Source organism: Filicampus tigris, chromosome 12, assembly GCF_054856515.1.
Source record: "Filicampus tigris isolate MCC_2025a chromosome 12, RoL_Ftig_1.0, whole genome shotgun sequence".
Taxonomy (NCBI): domain Eukaryota; kingdom Metazoa; phylum Chordata; class Actinopteri; order Syngnathiformes; family Syngnathidae; genus Filicampus; species Filicampus tigris.
Genome location: NC_141228.1, coordinates 7,860,036 through 7,876,384, shown reverse-complemented (window position 1 = coordinate 7,876,384; position 16,349 = coordinate 7,860,036). Strand labels below are relative to the sequence as shown.

Below are 16,349 nucleotides of genomic sequence, written 5' to 3'. Positions count from 1 at the left end.
ACTTTGCAGAATTGAGACACCCTACACACTCGTACCCTCGGCCGGAACGCACAAATGAGGGGCACAAGGGTGCAAGTGTGGGTACTGGGGTTGGGCCTCGGTCAAACGTCACTGCCCCTCACTCAAATCTGTCCCCCAAACAACAACAACTCCATCTAACAATACTATACAGAAATCTTGCCGCGATCATTGCAGCTTCACCACGGAAATAGACGATTACATAGGCACTTAAAAATGGACTTCCGACTATGCTTAGTCCGACTATTTTTTTAAATTGACCTTTTATCATTTAATCGCCTACAAAATGGGCATCTGGGTCCGTCACATAGGCGGAATGCCCAGATCTGGAAATAGATGGATGGATATATTCAGAGCGAGGCATACCGGTCCGACTATCCACCTATGATGGATGCCCATTTTGTAGGCGATAAACAATAGTTGGGAAACTCTCAAAAATATTCGGACTAAGCATAGTCGGAAGCTCTTTTTTCCGTCTATCCGTTCCATCTATTGTGTCTTTTTTTGTTCGCTGTGTTTGTTATTTTTGTTTTCCATTTTCCATGCACTTTTGGTTAAATAAATATTTGATTCCTCATCGTTTGTGGAGTCTGCTCTGTGATCCAGCATTACAGACGTTGACTGAAAAAGAATTTGGTTGATGGATACTTTATTAATCCCAAGAGGGAAATTAAGACACACAGGAGAAAGGACAGAATTAGTCCTGAAACAAGGTATAACTACAGTATGTTCTTGTGATAAAAACCTCTGTTTACACTTTCACAAGGGACCTAACCATGTGAACGTTTTCCATTTCTTGTGTGTGGTTTTCATCACTTTGTTGCAGCGTCATCATAGGCACACATTGTCTTTCTGCACACATGCCCTGAGAAATGAAAACAAATAATAAAGAGGTTAGTGTAAATACATTTGGAGCATGAAGCATGACACTTTTAGACCCCACTTCAAGACCAAAAATTGAAAATAATGTTTTCTAGGGCCACTCTGTCATGGGCAGAGGTGGGTAGAACAGCCAAAAATTGTATTCAAGTAGGAGTACTGTTACTTTGGAATAATATGACTCAAGTAAATGTAAAAAGTAGTACTCTAAATAATTAGTTGAGTAAGAGTAAATACATATTCTGTGACAAACTACTCAAGTACTGAGTAACTGGTTACTCCTGATTCTTTTGAATTCAGAACAAGTTCGAAGTGGAGTTATTGCAGGCTAAAATGTGGACATTTTTAGACAGGCACAGATGCTGCTCTTTTTCAAAGTTTGTAACGTAAATAGGTTGAATATGAAGCCAAGGGTTTTGTGCCCCTGTGTGAGCCGCATGCCGTTGTCGCCTCGGTTGTGTATGTTTCACGGAAATCATCCATCCATCCATTATCTATGCCGCTTGTCCTCACAAGGGTCGCGGTGCGTGCTGGAGCCTATCCCAGCTGTCTTCGGGCAGTAGGCGGGAGGACACCCTGAATTGGTTGCCAGCCAATCGCAGTGCACTCACATAAATCAGTCACTTTTAAAAAGGTGCTTCTGTGTGGGGCCACACAGACTTTGAGTGTGGTTATGTGACCGTCTGCCTCCAATTGAGTGGTGAAATGGAGTCAAATGCTGCTTGTGGTTACGTTAGGCGAAAAGGCTCTCTGAGAAACCAAAACAAGAAAATGGCACAAGCAATAATCATGCATGGTGCTACACTGGTGCAAGGGGCGGTGCTATAGCTCTGTCAGAAAAATCTGTCAAGCTAACCTTCACCCTCCATATATTTATGTATTTATTTATTTATTTATTTATTTATTTATTTAGTTAGTTAGTTAGTTAGTTAGTTAGTTAGTTAGTTATTTTAGTTTAAAAACATTAAAAATTTCACAGGTACCCATTCCGTTCAAAGACAATTCCTGGTCCCTTTGTGCTGCAGCTGTATCTCGTGTGTGTGAGGGCAGGGAGAGGTGGGTGAGTCAGTTACTTGTGTGAGAGGTTAGACTTAGTTAGCTTAAAGTCCATCCCAGCAATGGATCGCTTTGTAATTAAAACTAAATATTCCCAAAAAATCTCCCAGTCTCCCAGGGGGGCAAAGAAGATGAGGGCGATGGGAAAAATGATCTATGTCCTAGCACCAGAACAGTCCATGTTGCTAGCTGCTCTCCGGTCGCTGCTAGCGGCACTGCTAAAGGCCTCTACACACCAATCCGCCGTCGGAAAGTCCTGTTTTCCTGTTAATAATTTCTCGTTATGTTGAGGTCCAAAACAATATTTCCTATGCATACTTGTTTTATTTTTACTAATTATGCATACTGAATTAATACACTTGTCCCATTTTGAATGTCTTCTCTGGTTACTGGCAGGCACATCGCTGCCGTCGGGTGCTGTCTGTCACCACTGCACTTGGAACATATTTGCCATTGCTTTATAGTCACTTGTATTAAGCTTCACTAGTTTGTTCAATTGGCCAAATTCAGTTTGAACTACTTTCATATCGAACATGCTTGTGTTGTGCATCATACTTATCTATCTATGACCGTGGCAGTAATTCTTATGTTTTAGAACTCTTGGGAATGTGAAATCATCACTTACCCCGCACTGTGATTGGATGACTGCTTGCTTCTTACCCAAGTCCCACCATAATAAACCCTCCTTAATATCAGCTCTCTTCATTGGTCCTGCATGATGAGAGAAATGTGTTCACTTCCACAATAATGTGATGTAAAAATTCACCTTAAAACTGAATTCAGTCTCCATAAGTGGGTCTCATATTTACTCACTTTTGACTAAACACACGAGACATGAGCGAGAAAAGTCAGACGTGTGTGACCAAGCAGATATGAGCCCTTTCGTGCATAATGGTCACTATATTGGACATTAATTAATCTAAAATTTAAAAAATGTCTTTAACCCTTACATGCATTAATTATGATTTAATGTTATTATTTAAAATTAAATTATTTAAAAGATTAATTAATATAGGCAAAAGCAACTTTTAAATAGCTGTCCACTGTTGTGACCACTTTGCATGAAAGGGTTAGAAATAATCACATTGCTTAGTCTCTTTATGAATGTGCCTCAAGTGTCTTTATACTGTATCCTCACCTGTAACATAGCTCACGAGGAGCCCAACTAGTACAACCGAGCTTGTTGCCATGGCACCAAAGTAGAGATAGGAGACGGAGTACAAGTTATGCAGGCCCCTAGATAATGAAAAAGATAGCCATAAATATCTTTACTTTCTGGATGTCTTGTACATTACTGATATTATAAGATAAACTTTATTAGTGAAAAACATAAATGCTTGTCGGGTATGACTGACTGTGGGTTGTCGGGTTGAAGTGGAGTTGAGATGGAGTGTTGATGCTGAGTGCCATTCAAGGTGATGTTTCCAGGTTGACACTCGACTGCATAATTAGGCAGCACGCCCATGGTCCTTGAACTGGGCGGGTAAAGAGTGGAACCAACAGCCAGCCAGAGAGAGACACAGTAGCCAGCTGCTATTCCTATGAATGTCCCCTAAAACATCAAAATATGCAATTGTACCTTTCGAGTCAGGAGTCGAAAATTTTTTAATTCAACAAAAACATTTGTGGGGGAAGTATAAAAGTAAGTCTTGAGTTTGAAACCTCATACATGACGTTTTGGCTCTGACGAAGAAGGACACTTTTTACTCTGCTCCTCTCCTTGCCTTTATGTTCCCTGTTTGCTGAATAATGCTACATTTAGACCGGATGCGAAATGAACTATGGCGTCACGTGCCTTGTACAAGTTTGATCGCGAGTGTTCATTTGTGCATTCGCGTGTCACCAGTGTGGGGCCCATGGTAGTTGTTGTTGTACAATGTTGGGTACATAAGTTGATGACATCCATGCTCCTCACCAATGTATAGAATTTTTTTGTTATTATTTCGGTACAATGATTTTCAACATGTTTATGTGCATGTATTACAGTATTTTATCAGTGGCTAACTAAAATAAGATTTGTAAGGTTAATTAAGGCACCTGAGACAGCTATGGGGTCCTTTTGACCCGGAAGTCAGTAGACAGTGCAGCTCATTGCGTCATGTCTCGCTGTAACTGTCGCTGATGTGCTGTGTGTTACAGGTGAGTGAAAGTGCCAAAATAAGGAGAATAAGTTGCAATACTGTTGGTAGTCGAGTCCAAGTATCCCTCAATGTTGTGATTATTGCGTAGAATTTAGGTTTTGAGCACGTTTGTCATCGAAGAAAAGTACGAAATGGTGACGCATGTTATTTACTGAAGCTGATGAATACTTTGGCCATTTGTGTGACTTGTTGCCGCTGATTTTACTGCTATTTTTGTATAATGTACAATATTGCATCCATATTTCGTGTTGATGTTTATTTGAGTTAGTACAGCAAGCGATGTGTGTATAGCAGGTCTTATAGCAATCCTATATGTCCAACGCTGTTCAGGTTTCGCACCCATCACTCCCACAATAGAGGACACTAATTTTTTTGAAAAAAAAATCAAGGCTTCCTATTCTTTATTGACCACTTTGCTTCACTGTGCCATGCTATGATACCCTCGGCTACGCTACATGTGCCATACATTGTACCTGAATCCATCCGGAGTGTAACCGTGAAAGCCACTACAATAAAACATGTTTTATCAAATCAATTCAGTGTACTTCTAGCAGCAGATTCACAAATACTCAAGAAGTTAAGAGTATGTAGGATCACATTCAAAGGAGTAAGGTTCCTGCACTACCATACACTTCGTAACTAATTATCCATGTTGGGCCTTATGTGACAACAAGAAAAATTAGGTGCATGATACATAAGCGTGAGTTGTCTGTGTCCTGACTCAGCACATGACGTCAATCATTTCAGTCGTGTATGGCTTCTTTTTCTACATTTGCCCTCTCCCAACACAAGTCTATTGAAGCTGACAAAGCAAGAGAGAAAAAATATCAATCCTTGTCAGTTGTACCATGGTGTCGAAAAAATCCCCCAAACTTTGGAATGATTGTGCTAATATTTCCTGAAGCTCCTTCATATTGTACAAAAATAAAATCTCACCAGTCTATTTGAGGCAGGAACAAACATCCCCAAGATGAATACACCAAGTAATGGACCACTGACCACCGCCATGATTGTAAAGGAACCCTAAGGAGAGTGCACAATCACTATGGACAAAACACCGAACTGAACATGTGAAATTTGAGACAAATAGTTTCGGGTTTCAGCTTTAAATCTGTCACAAATAGCATGTTGGTTGTTTATCCATCCATCCATTATCGATACCGCTTATCCTCACAATGGTCGCGGGCGTGCTGGAGCCTATCCCAGCTGTCTTGGGGCAGCAGGCGGGGGACACCCTGAATGGGCTGCCAGCCAATCGCAGGGCACACAGAGACAAACAAACATCCGCACTCACAATCACACCAAGGGGCAATTTAGAGTGTCCAATCAACCTACCAAGCATGTTTTTGGGTACGTGGGAAGAAACCGGAGTATCCGGAGAAAACCCACGCAGGCACGGGGATAACATGCAAACTCCACACAGGAAAGCCGGAGCCGGGATCAAACCCACGACTTCTGAACTGTGAGGCGGACGTGCTAACCAGTCGACCACCGTGCCCCTGTTGGTTATTTGATATGATAAAAAAAGAATGACTGCATTTTCAATATACTATATATACATTTCAATGGAAATAACAGAGGACAGCAAAACAGCATCTTTGCTCATGTGCCACTTCTCTTTAAAGCATTGTTGAAATCAGTACGTGGGTAATATGTTCCCCAAAATATATTTACATTTTGAAATTGCAAAAACTTGAAAGTCAACCAGCATCACAGGACGGATTGTGTCCGAGGGTCAAGATACCATGCCCGAAATTGGTTCCTTGATTTTTATTTTTTTTTTACCTGAAGAACTCCCCAGTCCAGGAATGAGGCTAGAACAGCTACAATTATACAAGCAACTCCATAGAGGAAGGCTTGAAAAAGAATAAAAAGAAAGAAGCGTTATTATTTTAGCCACATTATATGTAACAGCACCAGCAATCTGCTGTGCTCACTCACACTATAGAGCATCATCAGTCTTATACATTTTCAACAACGATGTGACTTAAGAAATAGTAAATGAGTGAATGATGAGTAAATGATGAATGAGTAGTATTCAACCTTACACAGTCCTTTGGAAATAAGGAGTTGTTTCTGCTGGCTGACGTGGAGCAGATATTGTTGGAAGAGGTCCTCCATCGTTACTGCAGCCATTGCATTGATACTCGTGGAAACTGTGCTGCATAAGAGATGCTATAGATAAGGGAAAGTCTTTCTTCATTGAATTCTTTTTTATCATTACATATCAAGTTGAACAGTATTTGCTAGTAGAATTACTCTGAATTGGTTGAGGTGAACTGGTATGTTTGACCAGTGATTCTCAACCAGGGTATATACTATATACATATATTTTCTCCTTCATCAATGCCAGCAACATATAGTGACACACAGTACAATTAAATGCTCTTCCTATAGATGGCAGAAAGTAAAATAAATCTGTTTATCCAACTGTTGCCATTCATACAACATTAGTTGTGTCTTCCTGCGGATATACAGTACCATCTTTGTGTTCTATTAAACAGAGACAAATTTCACAAGTGCATGTCCGCGGGCCACCTTGGACCAGGCCGTGGCCGGCCACACAGATGAAAGAAAGAAACTTACAGTACTTTATTATCTGAGGCTGAAAAATATTTTATTTTGAAAAGTGACCAGATTCTCTCCTTTTACATCTGTCTATAACTGACTCTTGACGCATGTCAAGTTGTCTCGGTCACGCAACGCTCAGATTCAATTCACAAGCTAGAAAAATAAGTACAATAAACAGATGTATTTGGAAAGTTTGTTAGCAATGGGGAAAAAGCCCAGTGAGGATTCAACACAAGATCCTACACAGTTGTTTTTGAAGTAGAAGTTGACAAGACACTCACCATTGTTGTTCCTCACACCTGTCTGTCCACTCTGTAACGTTAGTCATTATCGTTTTCAACCTTGACATTAATATCAGCTGTGATCAGTAAAGTATCATTAGAGGACCCCTGAAACATTGTGTTGTAGTTGCTCACACCAGCCAAGGCTACACCTTGATGTGCTGATTGATTCGGACCTGCCTTTCAGCAGTCACATCAAATCACTAAAACAGCCTTTTTACAGCTGAAAAACATGTCCAAATTCAATGGTTGCATGCCGTGTTTGTTTTTCCCCGTAGCTAGTATTTTGTGTGTGTTTTACTTCCTGTAAATCCTTTAATGATACCTTAAGTTAGTCTTCTGCATATTGACACATCCCCCGCCCTGCCCCACGCCACCCTGTTCATTTGACTGAGCTTACAAGGTTGTTGCGTGTTAGTCATTGGTTGCCTCTTCTTCAAGCAAGCTAATACATTTATTTTCTGTGACACTCAACATTACCACTATATACAATCACGCACATATACTTTGTATGTTATAGAGCACGTGTCAAACTCAAAGCCCTGGGGCCAGATCTGGCCCACAATCGAATTTTATGTGGCCCGCAAAGGCAAATCGTGTGCGTCAACCTCACATTTCTTGCAAATTGTTTTCACTTTTAACAACACTGAGATTTGAGATACTGCAATGTGTTATTTGTTACCAATCCTTCCCTTTAAAATACATTGAAAAATTACTTACCGGCTCCTAATTTCAAAACTAGCTATCCATCAATTTGTGTATACGTGATCATATAAGGCGATCATACATTTATAAGGAGTCATAACGGCCCTCCGAGGGACACCGTAACTACGATGTGGCCCCCGACAAAAAATTTGGTTGACACCCCTGTTATAGAGGATTATTTCGTGGTATTGTTGCATCTAAAGGGGACATACAGTATAATGGAAAGGTGACTTATTGTCTGTATACAAATAACTAGGTCTTCAGGGCACCCGCCCACTTTTCAATGGTGAAATTAAGCAATCAAGTAAATATTTTTGTTTCCTATCTATTTCCGGAATGTGTCTGTGAGTGAGCTGTTCTGCACTTCCACCCTAGTGTAATGTAACAAAGGAACTAATTTACATAATAAGCACCCACAAAAACGATTTTCGTGGCCAGTGACATGACCAGCTTAACCAGTGATGGTTTCATTGCAAGTGCCATTCATTTGCAGTCTGGATATATTGGGTTATGTTGACAAAAGTATGTTATAATGACACCTTGTAATGGTTTTAAATTGTGAAAACAATGCATAATATCTTCTTTAAAATCAAATTCTCAATCAGTGCTTTGAGATTCTTTTCAAGATTGAAATACCTCAGTGTGCCGCTGTATGCACAGGCCAGGAAAAGACCTGGGAAGCCATTATAGTTCTTGAATATATCCAGCACAAAGTACGGCATATACTGCATCATGAAAACAAAGGGAGAGAAATTATATTAGTGTCGTGTAACTAATTTTTAATGTATTTTCACAGTGGCTATATTCATCATATTCGTCAGAACTGCTGTATATTCAGAAACAACAAACTCAAGCACAGGTAACCACTAAAGTAAACTATGATACCAATGAACCGCTAAATGATATATAGTATGTCTATTTGTCTTTCCATCACACTTGACTGTCAATTTAAAAAAGAAAGAAAAATCATTGGTATGACCAAAAATACAGCTAAAAGCAGCATTCAACTTACAAGATCAGGAGAAGACACTCTGCCAGACTTCAGTAGATCACACTTGACATAATAAGCAAACATGACGATGCCGCAGATACCTGCACTCCCCACAATTAGGCACAAACCTACTTGATTGACAAATATTGCCCTGAAAGATAAAGTAATAATGCCAAAGTTCACATTAGCCAAGTTTACATGGAGCCTTGTATTCCGATTAGAATCGGGTTCGAAGCCCACACAGATTGAAAATGCTCCATAGAAACACCTCACTCTAAATAAACGGGCGGAAATCAAATGGAATTACATTCAGACTCACAGGGGTGGAATATTTCTTTTGGCACTCTGATCTGAAATAAATGTTCGTTATGTAAACGGTCAATTGAACGTTATCAGGCTGCACGCTCTCTGTGAATGATCTGACCTGACGTAAAGTAATGTTGGTGTGGTGTCAATTTGAAGGCTTCCAATCCAAACAGAGTATACAGAAATAATCTGCGACAAAGAGCTTCTTTTTCTTTCTCAAAGAACTAGCGGTAAACTTGATCACATACTTAGACGGTGGGAAAACAAGGCATATTGAGCTATGATAAAAAAGTCCATGAAAAATTCTGCAAAAAAATGTTATGGGATACCCGTCGGTGTTCTATTAATGGTACATTTAAGCAGTAGCGGAAATATATACTGCGATATACTGCTGCCTGTATGCGGACATGTACGTATAATACCAGAGCTGGACACTTGACCCTTTTTTGCCGGTCAGACCCCAGCCGGGACCCGGGTACCCTTCCCACCTGGACCCTCCGGCCTTATTCATAAAAATAATCGGCCCGAACCCGTTCCGGCCCTGCCACCGCCCCGCAAAAAAAGCATCTGTGCATGACGCCGCCGCAGGAGAGATGCTAACGGCTTTTGCCTACGATAAACAATAGAAATAGTGCGTAAATGTCATCACATCTAAAACGATCCAATAAGGGGATTACAGTATACAGTACTGTAACATATCTAAAAATGGATGCTGAAAAGTGAGGGGAAACACATTTTACCTGCTAGAGCATTTTTTTTCTCCTAAAACGGCATCATGACTAACGGCGAAAAAACTGTAGCTTACTTGAATATCATTAAAAATGTATTATCGTACTTTTGGTAGTCATTTTCACCACCACTTGTAGAACTCGCGCTGCATCTTCTTTTTTGAAAAATAATTCAATTTTTTCTGAGCTTCCCTTCTCTTCTCTCTGTTTGTTTGAGTCCTTCTCATCCTCCTTCTTTGTCTTTGTCTCCTTCTTCTTCGTCTCGTTCTTCTTCTCCATCTTCCTTTTCTTCTCCTCTTTGTACAGACCGAACATGTTTTTTTTTTTAAAGCTTTTTGCAGACCGAACGTGCCCAATGCAAGTAAGTAACAGTTGGGAGTGGCGCATTTGACGCGTTCGGAGGCAATTTTTGTCGTTTGCCCATTTTGCCGAGTAGTTTGAGATTAAATTTTGGCCGCCTCGCGAGCACGTCAGATGCACGAGGGACGATTAGTGAGCCGGACTAAAATCCACCTCCGGCCTTTTTAAAAATTCCAGCCCTTTTTTAAAACTTGTCACCCCCAAACCCCGCCCCAAAAATGGGCGTCCGGAGGGCCGGACTGGTCTGGCCCCAGGATGGATTGCCCAGCTCTGAATAATACTTATTACCTGAGAGGGGGAAACATTTTTTTTTGTATGTCTGACTTCTTCATACAATCATGTGATGTTTACAATATAGCAATATCAGTATTACCGTGATGACTCACCACTGGGCCTCTCTCTCGGTTCTGCAGGAGATGTAGCGTTGCACTTGAGCTTGGTTTACGCCATACATGGATAGCCACAAAAGTGAAGCTCCAACAGTCAAGCTCCAGAAGGTGTAACGTCGTCGTGGGTCAAAGTCAAAACTGTGCAAACATCCAAGGATAGCTACTTCAAGTACAAGTATTTCATTTTAAGTTGTAGAACTCTGTGTAAAATACCAAATCTACAATTACTCAACTGATCTTTTGCTAAGTGTCACCAACCTCACCTTAATTGTAGACTATCCAGCCACAGTGCAGAACAGAACAGAGGGGATGATGAATTCTTTTTTAGGGCTGTTACTATTGAATATTTTTTTTGTCAATTATTGATAGAATAATCAGATAAAGTTTTATTATGCATTTAAGTATTTTGCAAAAACTAACCAATTATTGTTGTTTATTTGGTATTATTAGTGATTAAAAAAACACCTAAACAACGATTAAGCAATATCACATGAGAGGGATCTTGTACTTACCAACTTTTTTAAAAAATTGATTCAGTTACTGGTTCAGGTCATTGTTTTCCAAAGTAAAAGCAGATGTTTGCAGATGTCTTATTTTGATCAAACACAAAAGAAAATCAGTGTACTTTTATGAAAGATGACAGAAATCAGACAATGTACTCTTGAGAGGCTGAAATCAGAGGATTTGGACGATTTTAAATTAAACTAAATCAAAATAGCTGTAAATGATTACACAATTATTTAAATAATTGTTGACAATTAATTCGTTGTGCATTAATGGATTAATATGGACACCTCTAAAATTTCTTTTTTTTTTCTGTCACGTGTTGACATTTTTTGTTCTATTTCTAAAACCTGAAACTAAACCAGATAAATGCAAATAGAGCTATGCCGATGTCCGAATAGTCATTTGATTCTGTCAAAATCAACTGACACAGCTTTGTATCCAAGGCACGCATTGTACTTGTACAGTATTGTCCGTAAAATAACTCTGTGCTATGCCCATCCTAATTGCTTTTGGCAGCAGCATTAGGCAAAAGATCAGATGGCTCTATCTTCATACAAAGAATACTCTTTGACCAATGAGGTTGTCCTGACTTACTCATTAAAATTAAGCCGCAATCCATTGTTTGCAATTTCCAGCACCGCTGCAGGACCACCCACCAGAACTGTGCCATGGATACAAATTGCCACAGAGCCTGAAAACATGAAAATAATCTGGAAAACATCTGTCCAGATCACAGCTTTTATACCCCCCTAGAAAAGACAGATAATACAGGAGACACTTAGGCACAAAGTGATATCTTGAGACATGTGTTGTGTGCGAATACATTAGTGCAATATTTCCCAACTCTTAGTGAGTATTGATGGGAATGTTTAGATTAGTGGACAATGGACATGCTTAATGACTTTACCAGGGTTGTGTACAGGGTGCAGATGATTCCGGTGGAGAAAAGAGACATCCACATATTGAGACCAGTTGCTGTGAAAGAAAATAAAGAGAGGGACCTTGGGTGGAAGCCACTAATTGGCAATAGAAGGTACATAAAAATTATTAGGGTCCATCGGACAGACAAAACACTTGTTAATAACTTTTGAACAATAGCATGTCATTTTAAGTTGCTAACAATTGTTAACAAGATCAACTGACTGCCCAGCAATTGACCAAAGTATGGTGATAGAACAAAATTCAGCAAAAATGTTTAGGGTCATGTGAACAGGTAATCTCACCCACCTTGGTTGAGGATCAATGCTGGTGCATAAATGACTACCCCCGTGTACAGCAGCTGGGGAACGCAAATAGATAACACAGAAACAAAGCATGACAGTATATTCTATTCCACTGTATTTTATTATTGCTAAAGTTAAAGTTAAACCAAGTGCTGATATGATCATTTATCACTATACTTTTGTGAATATTAATTTTGTGCAACAAGACATTCACTTTTCAGTCTTGAACATACATCAGGACTGTACTACTATACTCGGAATCAGATATAATTTAAATTTTCTCATGATTTTTTTTTTTTAAATCACTGAAGGCGGTGTACTTTTTTACTTTTTAAAAACCTCTTGTACCCAATTGGATTTTGTTAATTCAACCACAAAACAGTAAGGTAATCCAACACAATTTGAAATACAACAAATTATACATCATGACTGTTGGAAATATACTGCTGTCAATATTTGTGCATGAGATGACATGTAAATTCGAGTTGGCTGAAAGTGACGAAAACATCACTGTAGGACAGCAATGAACAAGACAAAGTGTGTGCTTGTCTTACTGTGGCCACAAGAAACTGGATGCTCCCCAGCAGCTGCATCCCTCGGCCGAACCTCATCTTCAGATACTGTGATGGGTAGACATTCCACACTTATAACATTCCTGATCATTCTTCACCTCTTATATTCATTAGGTTTGATCATCACCAACATTCTTTCATCATTTTGTCAGACAAATACAGGACACACATTTACACTAGAAATAGTCTCCCTTGAGGTACTTGGTAGTTCAAATTTGGGACAAAACAATGACACTGCTCAATACATGTTTACAATTTCCTTTCAATCACAGATGCAAGTAAACGTTTCGATGCTTTCGAAGTTTAAATTTTTTTCTCGGAGAAAACCCACGCAGGCACGGGGAGAACATGCAAACTCCACACAGGGAGGCCGGAGTCGGGAATCGAACCCACGACCTCTGAACTGTGAGGCGGACGTGCTAACCAGTCACCCACCGTGGCGCCCTTGATTGATTTATTGATCTATAAATATGGAAAACTGCCCTGCGATTGGCTGGCAACCAGTTCAGGGTGTACCCGGCCTAATGCCTGAAGACAGCTATGATAGGCTCCAGCACGCCCGCGACCCTTGTGAGGATAAACGGTTCGAATAATGGATAGATGGAAATATGGAAAATAGCTTTTGTCTGATCAGTAAGTTTCCTATTTGTGCGCATCTTGTGGCCGCCTCTCTTCATTGTGTTGGCTCTGTTGCAATTCAGCGGGCAAGAATTGTGCTGTGTTTTGCACATTTCATGGAGCATGGCAACCTAAGCGTTCACGCACGCTGCAAATACATTTCCGGGTTTTATACGGCACCTACACACAGGTCTCAGTCTGACAGCTGTAAGGTTGTGCCGCGGATTTATATATATGAACTCAACAATGCTAGCTTACTAGCCGTAGCGAGAAGTGAAGCCACCGGCGGCCATCTTACGTTGCCACTTTAGCGTGCTAAATGGAATACATTGATTTCTCCATGGCATTTTCATGTTATTTTCTGTCTCTACGCCAAAAATGCCACTGTGTGTGGTGTACAATTGTACAAATAAGTCTGGGAGAAGTGTTAAATGCACATTTAATCAGTAAGAATGCGATTGTAAATTTCCTCTTATTACGTATCTTCGAGTGGTACTCAACAATTGGTCTGCATCATGGTGTCAGAAACCATCAACAATGAAATGAAAGCACAGCACTTCAGGACAAAACTTGCTGTGAAATGAAAGCCTAATCTCTGTTGCCTAATCTCTGTGTTGTCAGCGGGAAAAAAAAGCAGTTGTCAGGGTGAGGGCAACTGGTGGCCTATCCCTGGATTAAAATAAACAAGGACCATGAAACAAATTTCATTGTGAATTGGTTTATGACTTACCTTTTTCTACCAAAAGCAAGCGCTTTAAAATGAGCCGCTTCTCCGACAGACATGTGCCAATCATGTCGATGGCTATGTTTGGAAGGTTGTCATGGATAGAAAGACTCACATAGAGTCATATGACTGCTCCAGCATGTATAGTACAATATATGACTTTGGGACATTATGAGTTATAAACCACACATAAACGTGTAAAGGACTTTGGAAGGCTGATGTCTTGATGGGTCCTTATGGGATTTATTGTTGAACATTTACTCAAGCACCAAGATACGGCTCCTTGCCCTCAAAAGTGCTACTGTGCATGCAGTCACTCATGTGAAAGTCAAGCATGACACATTATTACAATCGTTGCGCAAAAATGACAATGTTATAAACTTTTAACTGTGTGAAGGGGTGGCACATGTGCCGAGCAATAGCAGTAATGTAATGTAATGTAAATATATATACTGCATATATATACAGTATATATATATATATATATATATATATATATATATATATATATATATATATATATATATACATATATATATATATCTATATATATATATATATACACAGTATATGTGTATATATTATTATATATATATATATACATATATACACACAGTATATATATATGTATATATGTATATATATATATATATATACACTGGTATATATATGTCTGCAGTATATATATATATATATATATATATATATATATATATATATATATATATATATATATATATACCTGCAGTATATATATATATATATATATATATATATATATATATATATATATATATATATCTGCAGTATATATATATATATATATATATATATATATATATATATATATATATATATGTCATAGATATAATAAACATTTTCCAATACCAAAACTTTTACCAAATTGTTTTGTTTTATGCTGACCACAAATTGGGGCCAAATTGGAGCAGTGACTAACCATATCCAGTAGAAAGTGCGAGCTGTGTTGCGTGCCAGACGGACATTTTACAACAATGATAATCCATTTCATTTGCATTGAACTTTTCAAAGTCCTCAAAACATGGTACGGTACAGGCAAGTAGGATATTAAAAGGAATAAAAACACATTTAAATTGTGAATTAGAATTACACAGAAAAAGCTCTGATTGTTCACCTTGGGTGCTATGTGAGTTATACTGATTTACATTTCATTCAGAATGACGTCAATTACAACCTGATTGGTGCTTGTGATGCCAAGTCGAAAGAAAACTGGCAGGAACAAGTAAGCAGTCAGCAGAGAGTTGATGCTTTGTCCAAGGCACATGTAGAGAAATTTCAATCCAAAGCGATAAGCTTCAGATGGAACTCCCAAAACCTGGACAGCTGACATAAAGCTGGCACAGAGGGAGAGTCCGACAGGCACCGCCGACATACCGCGACCGCCCGTGAAGAAGTCATCGGTGCTGGCATCCTGCGGCTGCTTCTTCAGGGCCTGATAAAGTCCGATGGCCATGGAGACCAGGAGCATGACAGCAAAGACTGCATAGTCGGCCACAACAAAGGTCTGTGTGGGCGGCTCGCTGGCTGACTGATCCGCCATCATTCTATGGGACCAAGGACTCTCACTTTAGAACTTGAACTTACAATTGAACATGTCTCCTTCCTCTTTTGCTCCTACCTTCAGCAGTGCATGAGGGATATTAATGATCAACATTTACATAAGGTCCACCTCCTAGAGCAGGGGTGTCAAACACACAGCCCACAGGTAGAGTGACCAGATCCAAACTCACCAGATGTGGGACAGGGAGTATGCTTGTGGGGGACAATGTGGGACGCAGCTGACGCTCGCGACGGACACCAAAAATGCATATGGCACAGCTTGACAACTGTTCAGTAACATATAATGTAATAAACTGTAACAAAATAACAATTATCGACCTACAAATAAAAACACACAACACAGAATTGCAGTTGAAATTATCTGCAGTTACAAAAATACAACACAAACTGCTAGTAAAAAGGTCAATCTCTGAGACATTAATATCAATTGGACAGGGGCGGAGCCAGAACGTGGCTAATGGGTGGGCCTGGAAAAATCAGGGTGGGCCTGATTATTTCTCTCACTGAGCACAATCCTCCTGTCCAGACACATCGTATATTCAAATAAAATGACAAACTGAATAATATGAAGTTCAGATCCTCCTTAGACAACCACAATTATGTCATTCTTAATATTCAATACAATAAAAAAAACACAACGAAACACAAATTCAAAAATAATTTCATAATAGTTTCCCCAAA

The 16,349-nt window shown here is 39.4% G+C and overlaps 1 protein-coding gene across 1 annotated transcript; it reads right to left on the bottom strand.

Annotated features, from left to right (window-relative positions):
* Positions 1-769: 769 nt before the first annotated feature.
* On the bottom strand, positions 770-15,651 carry slc5a5 (solute carrier family 5 member 5). Its single transcript, XM_086047487.1, has 15 exons — positions 15,283-15,651; positions 12,710-12,775; positions 12,160-12,211; positions 11,840-11,907; positions 11,527-11,681; positions 10,423-10,563; positions 8,664-8,793; positions 8,288-8,376; positions 6,143-6,255; positions 5,880-5,950; positions 5,031-5,117; positions 3,309-3,505; positions 3,092-3,189; positions 2,579-2,664; positions 770-883 (listed from the first exon to the last, which is right to left on the bottom strand). The coding sequence occupies exons 1-15, from the start codon at positions 15,649-15,651 to the stop codon at positions 770-772; spliced, it is 1,836 nt and encodes a 611-aa protein (XP_085903613.1).
* Between the last annotated feature and the right edge of the window lie 698 nt (positions 15,652-16,349).